General features: G+C 40.0%; 1 protein-coding gene across 4 annotated transcripts in view; it reads right to left on the bottom strand.

Moving 5' to 3' along the window:
- Positions 1–20,382, bottom strand: part of DIP2B (disco interacting protein 2 homolog B) — a 224,118-nt gene that overhangs the window by 30,265 nt on the left and 173,471 nt on the right. For all 4 annotated transcript variants that reach the window (XM_032348169.1, XM_032348170.1, XM_032348171.1 and 1 more), the window contains 9 exons: positions 18,967–19,060; positions 18,361–18,480; positions 16,620–16,734; positions 15,922–16,061; positions 14,901–15,037; positions 12,308–12,388; positions 9,808–9,935; positions 7,908–8,022; positions 4,885–5,086 (listed from right to left, as the gene is read on the bottom strand). In XM_032348169.1, the coding sequence (XP_032204060.1) occupies positions 4,885–5,086; positions 7,908–8,022; positions 9,808–9,935; positions 12,308–12,388; positions 14,901–15,037; positions 15,922–16,061; positions 16,620–16,734; positions 18,361–18,480; positions 18,967–19,060 (1,132 nt within the window). The remainder of the gene's footprint in view (positions 1–4,884; positions 5,087–7,907; positions 8,023–9,807; positions 9,936–12,307; positions 12,389–14,900; positions 15,038–15,921; positions 16,062–16,619; positions 16,735–18,360; positions 18,481–18,966; positions 19,061–20,382) is intronic.

Raw genomic sequence — 20,382 nt, 5'->3', positions numbered from 1 at the left:
TTTTTTGGTCTTTGGAGATACACTACAGAATATTTAGGGGTGAAATGTGATGTCTGCAATTTATTTCCAAAGAGTTCAGTAAAACAATGTCAACTACTAATCTAGTAACTACATTAGTAAATAAACTAAATCTAGGGGAAGGTGTGCAGGTTATTCACTGTGGTATTCTTTCAACGTTTCCATGGGTTTGACACTTCCAAATAAAAAGGGAGAACTCACTGAACTCTACCTCTGAAACTAATAATACACAATATGTTAATTAATTGGATTTGAATTAAAAAATAAAATAAAAAGGGAGAACTCTCCCTTTCTTCAAGAAAAAAAGCGCTAGGGTGCTGAATGCCTTTCTTGACAGTCACTTGAAGACTCTATGGTATCAAACAAGGCAGATGGCTAAAAGATAACTAAACTTAGTACCAGCCAAGTTTTTAATAAGGCTGATGCTACTACATTTGAATTAATATTAAATATCTTTTATTGCCAAAATCTGTTGATCCTAAATATGCTGGAACAAAATCACTTAAATGATAAGACTCTAAATAATGGGGGAAGTATGGGTAGAGGGTATAAGGGAATTCTCTGTAATACTTGGCAATCTGAAGTGTGAAATTATTTCAAAATGAAGAGTTTAACTTTTTTTTCAAAGTGAATAAAAAACCCAAGAAGTATAAAGAACCTCAACACTGTGCTGAACAATTTTAGTCTACAAAGAGTCTACTGCAATTTTAAGTGTAATATGCAAAACTCTTTCCTAAGAAACTGTGTAACAAGTTACATACAAGATATGTCATACTGGAGACAGCCTTTTATACAGGGCAGGGAGTCAGAGTATATCTGTGTTAGCTACCCAATCTCAAATTATACTGTAAAATTAATAAAGGTGGTGCATCGTTAAAGGTGAATTTTTTTTTTAAGATTTTATTTATTTATGTGACAGACAGAGATCACATAATAGGCATAGAAGCAGGCAGAGAGAGAGAGAGAGGGGAATGACACTTCAGCTGAGCAGAAAGCCCGACGCGGGGCTTGATCCCAGGACCCTGAGATCATGACCTGAGCTGAAGGCAGAGGCTTAACGCACTGAGCCACCCAGGAGCCCCAAAAGTGAATTTTTCAGACTAGTTTTAAACAGCAAAAATAATTAAGCAGCAATTTCTTGAGGTCCTTCTGTGTGTATTCTTTAAGTCTAAGGATCATAGAAAGTGAAAAATAATTGGAAGCAGTAACATCTAGAAGGCTAACTGCTGATACCTTGCTGTACCTGTAAATACCCCTTCCTGTTTTCCCCCACAAGTTATGCAAGTTTCCTATGGCAAAGAATACCAGTCATCAATCCCAATATCTGGTCTCCTCTTCCTCCTTAATAAAAGACCCCCCAGTTTAAGGCTGGGCAAATAAATACCTGGAATTAAGACTATATTCTTTTAGTGTGGGAGACTAATATGTAAGAGAAAGTAATATGTGCAATTTCTAGAAAATATGTTTAAAGGGCAACAAATATTTAAACAAATATGTTTAAAGGACATTTCCTTCCTTGCCTTTTTTCCCACTTAGCTGGAATGTAAAAATGATGGCTGGAGGTCAGGGGGCCTAACTGGGCCCTGAGGCAGTACGCTAGGATGGCCATGGCAGATTGTTTTATTTTCTTATAATCCTTCCTTTCCTTCCTGTTGTTGCTATGATTATATGACAGGAGTATACCTCTCCACTCCACTGACTCTGGGCATGGTCTGAACTTGTTTTGGACAATGACATGTTAGGAGCCATGACACAAACAGAAGCTCTAAATATGCTTGTGTGGTTTGGCTTGCTTTCTTGCTTTTGCCATCTGCCTTAAGAATATGGCACAGTAGCTGCTGGTCCCATGATGAGGAGACACACGGAACAATTCTGAACCCAACCTACAACCTGGAGTCAGGCCAAGCCCAGCTGGTCCCAGCCAAGTTCAGCAGAGCCACATCCCGTGAGTGAAAAATAAGTGCTTCTTTGAAGCTATCACATTTTTAGAGCTATTTGTTATGTGGCACGGCTATAATAAAAGGTGACTGATACAATGCCAGAGCAAGAAGATGGGAAGCTGGAACCACAGGTGACAGGGGAGCTACTACCCGGGTCCCCCACTGCCCAGCTCTGAATTTCTTTTACCTGAGAAAGAAAAACTTTGCTCTTGTTTTTTAAGCTGCTATTAGGTTTTTCTGAGATTTGCAGCCAAAATCAGTCCTATCACATTTCCCATTCTTTACACAATAGCCCCAACAGGCAGCTCACTAGGACTTTTGTCACTAGGCTGCCTTAACATCTTATCCATCTTCCCTTTTCTTCTCCCTTCTTACCTCACTCCTATTCATCACCATTTTCCTGTATTCTTCTTGAATCCCAACCTCTCATGTTATCCCCACATCATCTCCCATGGTTTTCAAACTGCTTTGGTCTAACCCATACCCATCCCACTAAGATCTTAGCAGGCAATTACAACAGATGGCAAAAATACAGAATCCAAACCCAATGCTTTCATTAGACAAGGCAGATGCCGTACCTGTGGGGGCTTAGGAATAAGTCTTTTATATATAAGTTTTATCATTTAATAAAATTGAACTCTGGCTAACAAAAGCAATCTCTTAAGCATCTACTATGTCCTAGGTAGCATCTTTTAAGCATCTACTATGACATGAAAGTTTTGTTAAAAGAATCCTAGATTATGGGGCCCCTGGGTGGCTCAGTCATTAAGCGTCTGCCTTCGGCTCAGGTCATGGGCTCGGGGCCCTGGGATCGAGCCCCGCCTTGCTCAGCAGGAAGCCTGCTTCTCCCTCTCCCTCTGTCTGCTTACTTGTAATCTCTATCTCTCTGTCAAATAAATAAATAAAATCTTTAAAAAAAAAAATCCTAGATTAAATGCTATTTATTATTAAAAGTACACTTACCGTTATGAACACTGAATAAGGTTATTCAGAACTGCTGAATCATTACATTGTACACCTGAAACTACTATAACACTGTATGTTGATCATATTTCAATTAAAAAAGATCTTTCACATATTAAAAACTATTTACTAAAATAGGATTTTAGGGATGTTTGGGTGGCTCAGTCAGCTAAGCATCTGCCCTTGGCTCAGGTCATGATTCCAGAGTTCTAGGATCGAGTCCCGCATCGGGATCTTTGCTCAGCAGGGAGCCTGCTTCTCCCTCTGCCTGCTGCTCCCTCTCCTTGTGTGCCCCCTCTCTCTGACAAATAAATAAAATCTTTAAAATTAATAATAAAAAAATAAAACAGGATTTTACTCATATGACAAATGAATGTAGGTCTTCAGTAAATCAAGATGTGAGTTGGAGAAGGCGTTGTGTGTTATACACATCTGCCAGATGTGTAGGCAGGCAACAGGAAGACAGTTTTTATATATTTTTTGATGAATTATTCACAGATTTCTTGATTTTGACTGCCCCTTCAGAATATGACTCCATAAACTCTTATTTCCACTAGCAGAAACTGATAAATATCATACATACTTTTAGCCCTACACATGCTGTTATTAAGGCTAATGGATGAGTTGATAATAACATCTATCTAGATAAACTATGACATCATCTTCAGCCACCAGACCAGGGAAGTCACTTTTGCAAAGCAGAGTATATTAAAATTTCAATAGTGTGAGGATAATGTCTTGAATAAAAATGTCCTAGAAAGTAAGAGGCTAACCTTATATTTTATTGTTGTACATTATGTTTACCTTTCAGCAAAAGCTATCTTACAGAAATATGATTAAATGCCACACTTCCCCTTCCCTTCCTAATCTCCCCAATACCTTGTCTCTTCCCAACACATTTGGAGGCCAGTGTGCTGATGTATACTGTGTGTGTGTGTGTGTGTGTGTGTGTACACACATGTGTGCATGGTGGTGGCACAATCTATAAAATCCAGATTTTGGATCTCATGTGTTTTCAGGCATTCAGAAAACTAGGAGCTTCTTATTAACTTCTCAATTAAAACAGCATCAAAAAACATAATGATTTTATGTTGGGTTGAACAGATATTTCAACATAATTGACCATCAATTACTCCTCCCTTTAGCCTCTTACTTGGCCTTGTAAACCGTCTGCTCAGAAATAAGGCCAAAAGGTGAAATGGACTATTTGGGGTTTTTTTTTTTCCCTCTTTTCCATATGGCAATTCACATATACTTACTTGCATCTCAAACTCACAGGAACACGGCAAATGCAAAATATGCTATTTATCTTGTGATTATGACGTAAACAATTTTGAAATTATCTTGCTCCCCAGAGATATTACGGGCCCAAACCAGACCCCTAAAGCTTAGCAGGACTGAGGGATGACTCTCGGTGATTCCCAACAGAAAGGCAGTATAATATAGTGATTCGGAGTGTGGATTTTAGCCATCACAACTGGTGTGGGTCTCAACTCGGCCACTAACTAGCTATATGACTTCGAGCACAATTCTTAACTTTTCTGCACTTTATTTTCCACAGCTGGGGACAACACTTTCGAATCACACATGTACATGTTTAGCTTGTATTTGGCTTTTAGTAAGTACTCAATAAACACTAGCTATTCTATATTATCAGAACCTACTCTTAGAGGACTTGTTTTATTCTAGTTCTAACAAGTGAGATTTTGATCATCTTGACCTCAAACCTTACATGCAGAGGAAATGGAAGCACACTACAGAAGTACTCAGAAGAGGAAGCCGGTAATAAACTCAGAGAAGGCAATTCTGCAGGCTCTAAGTCCTCCCTGCTTTTAGTCATCTCAGGCTACTCTTGTGTTACCCGTCTTTGTAAAATCCAACTCTAGAGAAAGCATTATGCCACCAAAAGTCAGCTTCTTGAAGTTGTAATTTTCACGCAATGTCTTCAAAGATAGCGTATTACCTGGCTGCTTCTGTCGGGGTTTTGGCAAATTGGTCACACATGTATGCGGGCACATGAGGATATTGCAAGGATGCAGAGATCCCTCCAGAAAGAGCTGTTTCGTCTGAGATATGTGGATCCCTCCCAGAGGAGTTTTTGGCAATGTATTGGCAGGCACCAGAGCAAGACAATAAACACCCACTTGATGAATGCTATCGATCGCCTAGAGAAACACAGAGAAAAACATTCAGTAAGATTAATTTTGCTGTCTTTGACATCCTCCTAATGTAATCCATTATTCTACTCTAGGATTTTTCCTTTTCTATCCATTCTAGGTCTAGAATCTCCTAGATTATTAAGATCTCATATATGTGAAGTTTCATATTTCTTTAAGCAATGGCAGAGATCAACAGAGGATGGGTAAGATACGATCTAAATGGACAGCGGTGGATACTGATTCGTACACCTCAATATGCTCTCTCTTGAATGCTAATGTCCAAAACCTAGAGATTTGTTTTGGTTCTTTTAATATACAACACAGCTCAATTCTGTAGAGGCAAAGTATTTTTATTATGAACACAAGAGAAACCCTGGAAGTGGGTTCTGGCTTAACTGGCTCACCGAGTTACCCAGAATCCCATCTGCAAAACACTGAGGGGAGGCCCACTGCACACTGAACCCTGGAGGTCACTGGCCCCCTCACTGCACCATCGCTCCCAGCCACGCACCTGTGCTCCTGCTGAACACCAGCTGTGCATGCTTCTACACCTTTTGTGCATTTCTTGTGTTCACATAATTTAACTACTACATCAATTGATAAAAACAGAGTGTAAAAGGACAGAGAGAGTTGTGGTTTGTTTGGAAAGACTCGTTAAAAAGCTATTGCTGGTAAACACAAGTTAATTCTAAAAGGTAAGGATCATGGGTTCCAGTCCCTCTGCACATACTTGCATTCTAGTCTAACTTACAGGAAATGAAAATAGAAACCACAGACCATCCAATTAGATGTCGCTTACAGACACAGGTTAACATGGAATGCAAACTGGTGTACTCCTACACATACTGCTCTATATGAAATGAATGCAGATATTTGTATGCTTCGTGTAAAAGTTTAATACTTGAAGAATTTCTCATTTTTATGATTCTCTGCTTCAACCACCTTTTAAAACTGACTATTAATACTAGTTCCAAACACACCTGAGAGAGTTCAACTGCTTCACCCATAAATCTTACTGAAAAGAAGATATGGACCAATGGTCATAAAAAACTGACAAGGCTTTTTATTAAAACAACTTAACAGTGCAAAGGAATAAACCTGAACATCACATTCCTCAGACTATCCTACTAATCAACAGAGACAACTGGAAAATAGAAAGTCTGGCAGGGTTCCCAAGTCTCTGGTATTTTAGAATATATAGACAGTTAGTAAATCTATTACCTGTAGCCTGGATTCCCCCATGAAAATACACTACCTGGCAAGTCATCAATAGATCACCTTCTTTAAAAGGTGCTGAGTTAAGTATTTAGTTTATATTATACGTAGATCCGGTGTTAACCTCTGAGCTCTAACCTACCAGAACATGTGGGGTCCTTATTGCACTACTGTAGATCCAAATACTCTAAGCTGAGAAGCTAAATTACTGGGGAAATAATGCCCTCTCATTTCATACCCAAATCAGACTCCAAATGACTTTTACAAGAATTTGGATTAGCAAGTGAGCAGTGCATATAATTCCTATAATTGCTTTCCAGGGAAAAATAAGCAACATGTAGGGAAGTTTCAGTTTCTTTAATAGGGAAAAAAATGTGTAATTCATCAGAACATTCTACTATCATGCCTCACAATTCATTCCAAATGAAATAAGCATTTTGTTTGTTCGAAAACATGAATGGTATGAACAATATTCTCTGGCAGGTCTGATTCTTAGCCATCTCCTTTTGGAGATCAGCCCAGTCCCACCTCTTTATAGTCTTTTCTGACCAGCCAATGCTCAGCAGATTATCTTCCTTGTCTTTTTGCTACAAATAGCCCATGTTCTATCAGCTGATAATTCAGAACCACAGGCCACAAAGATAAAAAGAAATTTTGAAAGGCATCTAGCACTATCACTCATCTCAGGCTTGCATCATTTCTCTAACATTACTACTAAGTGGCATGAATACATCCAAATGCCCCAAGCAGACAAGCAATAATGCTGGGAACACTTCCAATAACTTAGAATCTTCTTTGTCGAAGACAGTCTATGCTTTCTTTGGACCACACATTATCCAACAAATATTTACTGGGCCTACTATGTGTATTTGCTGACATGACTCTCAGTATACAGTATCCTGTCTACTTCAAATAATGATCTCACTGAATCCCTCCCACAGCTCTTTTATCCCCACTTTACAGGTTAGGAAATAAACTCAGTAAGGTTAAGTAACATCTGGAACTGAGGGGTGCTGCAATTCAAAGGCTGTAATTGCAAATGAAGACCAGACTCTTCTCAATATGCTACCCGTGCTACTAGTGCAACTAGTGACATATCCCTTACACAGAACCCAGGTCTTCCTCCTTCCCTAACAGCTTATCTCACCTAGCTCTCTAACTCCACAGGAAAGCTCCTTCAGAGTAAGAACAACACCTTACACTTGCTTGGACCCCTGCATGCGAGCCACCCATTACAGAACGTATGTAGTAGGACTACAGCTGTTGACAAGTGGATTGATTCCTGTCACAGATGTGTTCTGCACACGGTCAGTTTAAACTTTCCTGGTTACCACACACTCAGGCACACAAAAAAAGGGGAAGAATTTGCTGAGGCAGGTCAATTCAATTGTTTTTGGCAACTTGAGCAGAAAAATACTAGGTAGTCCAGAGGGAGAAACGGTACTAATTATATTATTTTGTTAATAGTACCCGGAATGTCTGAGTACTGACTGGCAAGACAAAAATAAGGTGTCACAACCAGCCCAATGAAGAGAAGACTTCCTCAGTGGCTGCCGCCACCTGTGACGGCAAAGCCAACCTGCCCGGACAGGTCCCCTGGGTGTGTGCTCACCTGCAACACTCGGCTCATCCACTGGAAACTGTCCTCCTCGGAGGCGTCGGGTCTTTGTTCCGCAACCACCACAATGCGCTCATCATAAAATACAGACACAGAAAACACAGCAATTCTAAGAGAGACAGATCAAACACATCAGGACTCCCTTCACCACCAGACCTATTTGCTTTGCTCAGTTGGAATAACAGAGAGGAGACATCCCCACCACACTACCCAGAAGTGAGTCGTTTAGAAAAGAAAATGCCACAGTCACTACCATTAAAATGAGGACTCAGAACATGTACTAAAAACCACCACTGGCATGAACAGTGGGACAGAGTGATAAATGGGACACAGTCCCTGTCTTCATGGAGCTTGCATGTCAGACACAGAACAAATAAATATAAAATAATGTCATGTTGGAGTACACACTGGGAAGGAAAGCAAGGCAGGCCAAGGGGCAGAGCGGTGTGCGGGGCAGCCGCACCACTGAAGGCAGGGTGGTGGGGGAGTGCCTCCCTGAGGAGCGGACACTGGAGCAGAGACCTGAGTGAAGTGAGGACGCGAGCCATGCGAAGATCTGGAGGAAGAGGTTTCCGGGCAGAAGGAACGGAAAGCGAAAAGGTTCTGAGGTAGGAACGAGCTTGGCAGGTTTGAGGAACAGCAAGAAGGCCAGTGTGCCTGGAGCAGAGTAGTGAAGCAGAGAGTGGTGGGGAGAGGTCAGACCCAGGCCAGGGCAGGCAGGGGAACCTGGCAGGCCAAGGGGAGGGGGATGTTCTGAGTGAGGTCTCCGCTCAAACGTCCCCTTACTAGTGAGGCATTCCCAGACCACCCTATACAAACCAGCAAGCACACTCCCACCCAGCCCTGTGTTCTTCCTACATGGCACTTAGCACCAGCCCATGTGTTCTTGACTTCTCTGTCTCTACAGTTACTGTCTGTTTCCCCTAATGAGAAAGTGAGCTTCACAAGGGCAGAAACCTGGCCAGTTTTGTTCACTGACACATGCGTCCAGAACAGTGGCACACAGCTGGCACCCAATAAATATTTGCTGAATGGATGCATGAAACAATGGAAGTCACTGTAGAGCTAAATAGGCCCTTCCTTCATTCCACATGTATTTATTGAACACCTACTGTGTGCCACGTGCTGTGCTGAGTACCGGGAATACAACAGTGACCCGAGTGTCTAGTGCCCCACTAAGTTTACATCTCAGAGGAAGCCACGTCATCACAAAAACTATGCATTTTAGGAACTGATTCTCTGTGGTTTTATTAATTTTTCCTACTTCCTAAAAATCTAAAGGGACATTGAGTGCTTTAAAGATATATCTATATCTATAGATATAGATATAAAGATATATATACATGATTATAAATTACTAGATAGACATGAACTGCACAAATATGTACCAAGTATCTTTTCTTGTGTTAATAAGCAAAGATAAAAGGATTTGCAATTGACTTTATCCATGGAATTTGTAATTAGCACTTGTGTACTATGTCAATCTCTGTGTTAAAATGTTGTAATAATTTAGTTAGAGAAGAGTAAGAGAAACAATTCTCAGATGTAAAATTCCTACAGCATAGCATCCATCTTAATTAGCCTGAATGGCACCACTTCTAATTGATGGACTGCAGGAAGTTCAATGTTTTTGCGGAATTCTCCAGAGTCCTCAAAATTCCATAAATAGTAATAATTAAAAACTGAAGTACAGGATATGGTTATATCTTATTCCTCTCAATTCCAACCAAAGAACTTGCCATGTTAAGATAAATATTCAAAGGCCAACTCTTGCTGTAGTTAGCCAAAAATAATCCAATCATTTAGAGATTCTATAGAATACGACTCAAATCACCCTGTAAAGATACATTTAGGTTCCACTGGAAGTGCTAACATTTGAATTTTTACTACTCACCTTCCTCTATAAACAGTCTTTATTGATTCAACAGCCAATCCAGTAGCAACAATGTCATCAGCATTATGTCTTCGACCACTAACCATCAGTAACCCATCCATTTTTCCAACCACGAACACCAAACTGCCCTGAAAGGTAACAATAATTTACCTTGATTTCCATTATTTAAATACTAAAACATATATTTTACTTGAAATGGAGCACATCAAAAATATAAGAAAACAACACAATATTTTATGGATTCTAAGAGTGTTTTATGCCTCAAAAATCGGGGGAGGGGGAATGAGTAGCATATTACAATTAATTACAGTATAAGAAAGGAATTAATTTATATTTATTCTCGGAGAGGAATTTTATAAGAAAACAACTAGGATTCTGCACAAGTATAGTTTCTTTCCTTACCCATGATGCCAGATTATGTATCTATTCACAACACGGATGCAGAGAAAAAAATTGTGAACCATTTAATACTGGAATTAGGAAAAAATTAAAAGAGCTGAATGTGAGAATGCTTGTTTTAGGTTTATAAGGGTAATGCGGTTCCCATCTGGCAAGATTAGAAACAGGTTATTAAAGGTCTAAGAAACAGTGGAGGAGCCTCTGCTTTCCAAAAAGGTAACACAGCTGCAGGACACGTTGCTGTCAATGCCCTAAAAGCATCACTGTACAAGTAATACTTCTCAGTAATTCTCCTAGACCCATTTGCTATAAATTGATTTTTCCATTCATTACACAAGTCCTAAATTTCCTGGCCAATTTACACATACTCAATTATCTGGTAGTCATCTCCACATGAACGTCAGTCATTGAGTTATCGCACACAATGTAGTGTGACTCACCAATGGGGTTATTTGAGTAAAACAGAGCTTCTAGCCTCAGGAAGCTACTGGTTAATCTCAGAAGATGGAAAAGAAATTTCCAACATAGTCTGAAAAGTGCTATGGTGGAATAAGCAGAGAGAAAGACAGACACAGATCTCCACTTCTCCATTTCCTTCACAGCTGAACTTTCAGCTGGGTGTGGCTGACTAAAATAAAGAGCGTATTTCAGTGCCCCCTGACCAATGAGCCATAAGGAGAAGTGCTGCTCAGGATCTTCAGGAAATCTTCCTTAAGAGATGGTAGGACTGTACTCTATCCTGTTTCCTGGAATGCAGATGGGATGCCACAGCCCCCTCTTGGACCTCAGTCATGAAGAGGTAAACTAAAAGGGGCTGGGTTTTGCAGAACTTTTTGGTGCTGAGAGAAGTCAAGATAGTAGCTCTAGATTTCTCCTTCTAAGACAGCGATAGATAGGATACCTCCCCTTAGAGGTAAGCCATCAGGTATGCCCTGCCCCCACAAATGGTGGGGAAGAAATAAAATCAGATCTTTCCTCACGTTAACTTGAGTCGGTAAGAGGAGAAGAAAGACTAAGGAGGTCATTAGAGTTGGATGGAGATATATGGACTTAACTATGATCACGAATGTCTGTTCCTCATAAAATACAATCAAACTTCCCACTGTGTCATATAAAACCCTTCATGATCTGCCTCCTCTCTACCTTCCTTGTTGGCTCATGAAGCTAACTGTGAGCTCTCTGAGAAGAGATTTTTGTATCCTAAATGTCTCTGTTAACTCAGTGCCTGTAAATACCATTTGCTGGGAAGCAAACTGATTTCAAGGTGTAGTGCTTCTAGTTTGTATGAAAATGACTTGTGCACTATTTATGATGGTTTCCCTTTGCTAAGATAACTTTTTTCAGCACTCTTCTAACTTACTGCAACACAGAAATCAAATCAAAGAAATGGAGCAAGAATAAATGAAGAGGCTTTTTTTTTTTTTTTAAAGATTTTTTATGTATTTATTTGACAGAGAGAGAGAGATAGAAAGAGAGGGGCTGGGGGAACACAAGTAAGCGGGAGTGGGAGAGGGGAAAGCAGGCTTCCCACTGAGCAGGGAGCCTGATGTAGGCCTCAATCCCAGGACCCTGGGATCACAACCTGAGCCAAAGGCAGACGCTTAACAACTGAGCCACCCACGTGCCCTAAATGAAGAGCTTTTTGAAAGTTAAAAAGTCTTAGTTTGAAGGAGTCAAATTAACTCAGGTAACAAAAGCAATAAATATTAACTCAGTTTATGACATTCTTACAAAAACTGCTCTAAATCTAAGAGAGGCCCTGTAATACTCTTGAATCTAAAGTATTGGATTAATATATATATATTTTTTAAGATTTTATTTGTTTATTTGACAGACAGAGATCACAAGTAGGCAGAGAGGCAGGCAGAGAGAGAGAGAGGGAAGCAGGCTCCCTGCTGAGCAGAGAGCCCGATGCGGGACTCAATCCCAGGACCCTGAGATCATGACCTGAGCTGAAGGCAGCGGCTTAACCCACTGAGCCACCCAGGCGCCCTGGATTAATATTCTTAATCCACACTTGTTCTGTTCTGTGACAGAAACTTTTGTAAAGTACAAATATCTGGATCAGATACACCAAAACAAACATGAATCTATCACTTACTGGCCCCACAAACCCCAAGAGTCCTGACCGGATGAAGGGCACATCCCCAACAGGAGAGCCCGCAGAATTCACTGGAATCACCTAGAAGACAGAAAGCAGTGAAAATATTTGCTTTTTCTTAAAATATGTATTTGATTTTTTTAAAAGTCTTTAAAAAAATTACAGTAGTGATATACACTTGTTGAAAACTTAAAATTATATAGTGACTTCAGTATTACCACCTTTAAGGGATAAACATTTACAATTTGTTGAGATTCCCTTGGACTTTTCATAAGTACATATATTAATATATTAAGAATTTATATTTGTGAAAGAAATCATATTATATATACTGTTTCGCAACCTGCTTTTCCCCATACTATATATTTTTCACATAACATGTATTTTGGATATCTCTACAAGTTAGTGATTGTTGCTCTAGCTCTGTTTGTTCAATAGTTCCATGATACATCATCACACTGTGGACAGGATAGTGTAGTCCTTGAAGTCAGATGTGAGCTCAATTTTTGGCTCTGCCACTTACTAGTAAGCTCCTGGACTTCCTGAACCCTCGGTTTCTTTGGCCATAAAACAGAACTCCCAATGCCTCTCGCAGTTTTAGGGTAAAGATTAAGGGAATGTAAACAGATCTGCAGATGTAAGCACAGTGTTTGGCCCAGAGCTGGTCCTCAGGAAACTATGAGAATTTAGTACTATTACAGTGTAAGCAGTCTTTCTGACTAGGCAGGCCATCTAATTTTACTATTATAAATGTGCTTCATGGAATCCTGCTGTATAGATTTCTGTGTATTTGTACTAAAGGCATGAGCCCTTTCAAGTTTTTCTCACCAATAGCTCGTTTTTATTTTTAAAAAGATTTTATTGGTTTATTTGAGAGAGAGAGAGGGAGAGGGAGAGAGAATCTCAAGCAGACCCTACACCGAACACAGAGCCCAACATGGGGCTCAATCCTGCAACCATGCAATCATACCTGAGCCCAAATCAAGGGTTGGAGGCTGAAAAATCCTTTTAGGATTTTTATTCCACTTCACTATCATTAAATTTATACTGCAAATTTCAAAATCTTCTCATCATTACGGACCTAGCAGTTTGATATTAAAGTCTGAGAATTTTGACTAGGCAGCTGCTCTTGTATGAAAGGCAGCGTAATAAAATATTATCAGTATCTTCAAACACTGCTTGAGGATCTTGTTTACAGTAAGGAAAATGCAATAATGAAAAATTCAGATATTGGAAGCCTACGTACTCCAAGCATTTAAAAAGAAGAGAAGTAGCACGAGATTTAAAGTAGTAAAATGTACAGACACTCAGCACAGGTAATTAGTCACCTGTGAGAGCAAATCAAGAGCCTGGCAATAAACCTGTTAAGAATTTATCAATTTCTTGATTAAGGTGAATTGGTCACAACTCTTGAAGGCAGGCCAAGATTGTAGTAGCAATAATGATGATGTGATGCTTGATGGTAATAACAGACATTTCATAATTTATATTCTACTAGGCTATGTAAACACAGATGATGGTCAGCTCAGGAGTTCTTAACCTTTCCTGGCTACTACATCATTCATATAGATAACACTGTCCCATCAGTTACCTCTGTTGCTACATAATCTTATAATGGTACGTACCAATAATGGTAGGTAGACAGATGTGCCCTGGCATACTGAGACGGAGAATCAATTCTAGAAAAAGGAAGCTCCAAGAACCGAAAATTGGTAGTGCTCATATAATAAGCCCTATCTAATTATAATGGTCCATAAAATGGGCATAGAAAGTTTTCTGTTCCCTAAAAGCTATCCTGAGTTAATCCCAATTATGAAATACAGGCAATTTATTATACCTGTTCTGATTTCCAGGCTCACAAGGAAAACTTTCATTTGTCTTCACATGCGCAACTGTCTGCGGGACAACTGTCTGCGGGACAACAATGTGCTGGTTCTACTAGAATATGAGCTATCTGAGGAGCTTTGTTTTCCTGATATACCACAAGCCTCTAGGATACTGCCAGACACCCAGAAGGTGCTCAGTAAGTATTTGCTGACTGAAAGACTGAATAATGGGAGTAGTCAGCTCCTGGCACAGGAGAGTTCTTCATTAGTAACCTGGTATTCTGGTTGATACCAGTCTTCACAGGCTTAGGTTAACTTGAGTCTACTCTGGAGAGAGGAATCCATTGTCAACATATTCTTAAAGTTAAATATATGGGCTTTATACAAAACTCAGATTCACCAGAATGAACTTTAGTGAGGCCTCTTACTCTTCCTTTACTTTACAGATAAACAGTACTTCCCGTGTGCCAGGGCTTTTCTAAGCCTTTTTCAAACATAAACTCAATTAGTCCAGGACAATCCTGTGAGATAGGTATTATGATTTTTCACATTTTAAAGATAAGGAAATTGAGGCACAGAGAGGTTAAGGAACTCCCCCAAGGTCAGCTATTAAGCGGCAGAATTAGGATTTGAACTCAAGCAGCCTAGCTCCAGAGTACCCTCTCTTAGCTCCTCCATTAGGCTACTTCCTGCAGGCCAGCTCATTTGACTTTGTGATACCCTGACCCCATCAAGTAAGTTTCCCCCAAAACTTTCATATCATGTACCTCAAATGTATTTTTGGTCACACCAGCAAGCCCAAAGTACATCATGCCTCCTGTTCTGGAGCTCACACAGATTTCTCCAATTTCATCTGTCCTGCAGAGTTGGGGAGGTCCATCAGGTCTCACAATGCACATCACCCCTAGTGTGCAGAAAATATGGTTAAGGGGCAGAGATTCTGGAAAACCTTTGTAAAGTAACAGCTTCAACCCTGCGAACCCAGGAAAGCTTTGCATTTACTGAGTGGCAGTAATTAGAATACCAAACAGGAATGTCAAAAATAGACCTGATACTATATAGATATATTTCAAATGTCCATCTTTTAGCCCTCGTGATAAACAACTAATTTTTAAAATTCAGCAAATAAAACTACAACAGATGTGGACCAAAGTTTCAAAGACCATATTTTTTTTCTTAAAGATTTTACTTATTTATTTAAAGAAAGAGAGAGAGAGTGTGTGTGTGTATATGTGTGTGTGTGAGTGGGCAGGAAGAGGGGAAAAGGGAGAGGGATAGAGAGAATCTCAAACAGACTCTGCACAGAGTACAGAGCCGAACATGGGGCTGGATCTTATGACCCCAAGATCATGTCCTAAGCTGAAGTCAAGAGTCAGACGCTTACTGACTGAGCCACTCAGATGCTCTTCAAGACAGTAACCTATTAAAAATGACTACAAAGTCCAAAGAAACAGGTTAAATCAAACTCACTCAAGGAAGCAGTACGCTCTAACTTTCTGCCAGCAGCAATGTCTTGGCAATTAAGTGAAAACCAGACAACTTTAGCTCAACTCATACTTAAGCTTTCCATATGAAAAATTCTATCAAATCATTCAATTAAATCATACAATACTGCTGGAAAGTAAGTACAATTAGAATCACTGAACCAGTAGAGAGGTTTTGAGAACTTAAATGGCTCAGTGCTAAATTCTGTATTCCTGGGTGAGGGTATCATATTTTATCAGGCTTTACTACTATCTCTAATGACAAATCTTTATGGAAAAGCAAAAAATGCTATGGAGTACTCACCACCAGGCATTACGTGGCCCACATCCTGGACTGTCAGTGCTGAATTTTTATCTTCAGTATTGACCCGTATTACCCCATAGCTCAATCCATTCATTGAGAGAATAGCTCTTCCTGGCAAAGGGGCCCCTGGAACTCCAGGCCTGAAATCAAAATAAACTCATCAAATTTGTCAAATTACATATTATCAAGATAAAAGTACAAATATGTAAGAAAGCAAATTTCCTCTAGCTACCACACATCAAAAAATCCTTCTTTTCTCTGCCAAAAACATGTCAAATTAACTAACATCACATGTACAAAGCACAGGCCACATTTATTCAGTCGGAAAAAATAAATTTTAAACCCAATATTAAGAATATATTGGCTCGGGTGTACTTTCCATACTTAAGCTGTAATCAAGAATAGCTTATTTGTAGTCTAAGATGCTAACGAAGGAATCTGAAGAGCAAAACAGCACAGAAAAAGAACTCATTCACAAACACAAGATGAGAATAATTAAAGTAAATTTTCAGTTTACCAGTTACTCTTAGGGCAAGAGTGGGGAAAATAAACGAGATGCTTCAAACTGCTTTACCAAGTCAGTTTCACTTTTAGGCTGCTGCAGCAGAAATTAGCACCCCTTGTCACTGGCTGGTAAATACTGCACACCTGATTGGAGTTGTAACATACATCAAGGGCACTGACATTCTGGACAATACCTGCGGATTGCAACAGTCATGGCTTCAGCAGAAGTAGCGCACGGACAGATGGCCTCGGGTTTCAGTCCATGGCTTTGGAACAGACTCAGGAAGGCATCACAGGACGACACAGACCCTAAGGAGTTGGAACAGATCAACTTGAAAGCTGAAATTGTGATTTTCATTACCGCGGAAAACTGGTAAAGAGTGGAGAGCAGACACATTTGCTTTTCATGAGAACTCTCACTGGGCATCATGAATTCCATATGGATATTTCACTTGTCCTGTGAGATGGTGGATACGTTTCAAGGACAAATAAATGTTCTTCCAGTCCACAAAATAGGTCACTGATGCTATTCAAAGTCACAATTTGGGATAGGGCTGCTCCTATCAAACGGCCCGATAGATAGCAGAGATGTGCTGCAGCCCACAGGCAGCTTGTTTGGAAGCGAACAACCCTTCCCATAGTAACTAGTTTAACTAGTATAGTGCTAATATTCTCTTCATGTGCTATTCTCCAATCTGTTTCTTATTAAGGTCAACCCCACACCTGTATTTATACCAAGATGACTACTATACCACTGTGACTACTGACAGAAATCCATTTATGGCTAAGAACACACTTTATAATGCTTTACCTGACTCTACTTGGAGTGTTGGTGCTTGTAGGGCAAAGCAGATAACATGGTAAGATCTCTAAAAGCTTTCCCAAAGTCCTCTGATTTGTTCATAGCAGGAATATACATAAAGTCCTGACACCTGGTCATACCAGGTTACCATCTTATCTCTCCTTGGAGTCACATGATAGAAAAAGGATATAAATGAGTGAGTGAGAAGGGGTGCTTTTGAAAGCTTATAGGAGATGTGGTGTATCTATTCAGTGGAATGTTATATGGCAATGAAAAGGAACAAAGCACGAACACATGTTACAACACAGGTGAATCTTGAAAACATGCTACATGAAAGAAGCCAAATGAAAAAGACCACATGTAGTAGGACTGCATTTATATGAAATGTCCAGAGCAGATAAATCTGTAGAGACAGAAGGCGGATGAGCAGTTGCCTAGGACTAGGGGACAGAGAGGGAGAAATGGAGAGTGAGTGCTGATGGATATGGGAACTTAGTTCACGGCGATAGGTGCATAACTGAGCATCTTCCAAAACCACTGAACTGTACATTTTATTTATTTATTATTTATCTTTAAAAAGATTTTATTTATTTATTTATTTGACAGACAGAGATCACACGTAGGCAGAGAGGCAGGCAGAGAGAGAGAGGGGGAAGCAGGCTCCCTGCAGAGCAGAGAATCCAATGTGGGGCTTGATCCCAGGACCTTGGGATCATGACCTGAGCTGAAGGCAGAGGCTTAACCCACTGAGCCACCCAGGCGCCCCATATTATTTATTTTTTAAAGACTTTACTTATTTATGTGACAGAGAAAGAGAGATCACAAGCACGCAGAGAGGCAGGCAGAGAGAGAGAGGGGGAAACAGGCTCCCTGCTAAGCAGAGAGCCTGAGGAGGGGCTCGATCCCAAGACCCTGAGACCATAAACTGAGCCGCAGGCAGAGGCTTAACCCAATGAGCCACCTAGGCACCCCCAAACTGTACACTTTAAATGGGTGAGTTTTTTAGTATGTGAATTACATTTCCATGCAGATGTTAAAAAAAAAAGAGAGAGAGAAGCTTATAGAAAGGGGGCAAAAACCTCAACCTACCAAAGGAAAGGATATTCCCAGACCCACACTCTAGAAATACTCACAGGGATTAGCTCCATCAGTTACAATTAACATTCGGAGGGAACTCAAGCTCACATCTCTTTGGTCCCGATGTGCCATCATAGCCCAGTGCAAGTCTCGACATTTTACTAAAGCTACCTTGGCTATAAATTCAAAAGGGATAAAGTTAACACACACGTACGTGCTAAAATTGGTATATATTTAATATACTACCATAAAAACACTTTTACTTATTTTAGGGATCATGATTCTCACTTACAGAAAATATAAAAGGCTTCAAAGAGATGGTGCCAGGTGCACTGAAGCACTAACAGCTGACAGGACACACAGTTATTTTGTTTACTGGGATCTGTGGGCAGGCCACATAGCTCAGCAAAGGCAGCTTTAAACACTGAAGCACCCAATGAATCTAATTCGGGGCTCAGATTTAAGCAAATTCATCTCAACTCTTAAGAAGGACGTCGAGTGAGGTGAGACAGCCAACACACCTGATTTTAGAGTGACTGAATTCTAAAACCTGTCAAGCCACCAAGGCATAGAATTATGTCTCTAGAAGAGCAATTTGAAAATCCCTGAAATCTTAGTTCAAACAGGCACATAATTAAAGCTCATATGCTATGTATAATTACCTTTGTGGGCATGTACTCTTTGGACCCAAGAGAGAGGGCAAGTCTTCATAACAGAGTAGGGTACGCTAATTGTATGCATCTTATTCATTACATTCTGAAAAGCAAAGAAAGAGAAAAAGTAATCAATACCCAATACATACTGAGCATTTTAAAACCGAACAGATTTTTTTTTTAATGATTTTAATCATACAAATAATACATGCTCTTTGAAAAAAAAAATCTGAAATATTAACTCTAAGGTTAAAGTCTCCTTCGCTACCTATCCTCAAGCTTGGTTCCCTCCTCTCCACGTAAGAGATAATCGGTTATGAATCTGGCATTAATCCCCCCAGTCCTTTTTCTAAATATTTACAAACATATTTGTCCCCATAGAAAGATTAAATGTATTTATTTTATTTTATTTATTTTTTGATTAAATGTATTTTTTTAAAAGATTTTATTTATTTATTTGACAGATAGAGATCACAAGGAGGCAGGCAGAGAGAGAGGAGAGGGGAAGCAAGCTCCCCGCTGAGCAGAGAGCCCGATGCGGGGCTCGATCCCAGGACCCTGAGATCATGACCTGAGCTGAAGGCAGAGGCTTTAACCCACTGAGCCACCCAGGCACCCAATTAAATGTACTTTTAACATAAAAGGCATCATATCATCATATGTTGGCAGCTTGCTTTTTTCATTTAAATTGCTTTAGGGTTAAATCTATGCATATCAGTCTAAGAGATCGACAGAATTCTTTTTGAACTGCTGCATACTATTCCACAGTATGACTATATCACAAATTATTTAGGCCACTTCCCTGTTATTGACAACATTTTTGCTATTCTAGACAATGTTTCAAGGGATACGTTTATACTTACTTCTGGGCGCATATGTGCAAGTGTTTGTCTATAGTAGACACAGAAAAGTAGTACTGCTGGGTCATAGGATATGTGCTTTAAACATTCTACAGACACTGCCAAACCGCCCTCTAACCCACGAGGCGCTTTCATCAACCACATGCTCATCACACACCACAAAGAGGTGGGTATTACAAAGCAAGAAATCGGAGTTTCCCTGATTCTTAGAGGAGGCCCTCCTCAGACTTATTATGTGTCGCGGAACATTTTACGGCTGAATGAGCTGACAGGGTCATGCAATTTGTGTCTCTCCTGAGCCCCAAACCACACACACCCAGGACTCCCTGTCCCCAAAGAGATCCAGCGCACAGAATAACTAAGTCTTGGTATTTAGACCGGCCATTTTATTTACCACCTAAGTGGCCCCTCAAGAAGATACTGTTGTAAACCTCCCTCCCCCAGTTTCTAGCTATGGTGATAAATTTTTGGATTTCAAGGACAAAATGGTGTTAATACCAATTCTTTAAACATGTCCCTAATTTGCTCTTTGTATCACAAAGAGAAAATTCCCTCTAACTCCTTG

This window comes from Mustela erminea, chromosome 6, assembly GCF_009829155.1.
Source record: "Mustela erminea isolate mMusErm1 chromosome 6, mMusErm1.Pri, whole genome shotgun sequence".
In the NCBI taxonomy this organism is placed as follows: Eukaryota; Metazoa; Chordata; class Mammalia; order Carnivora; family Mustelidae; genus Mustela; species Mustela erminea.
This window is presented reverse-complemented; position numbering and strand designations above follow the sequence as displayed.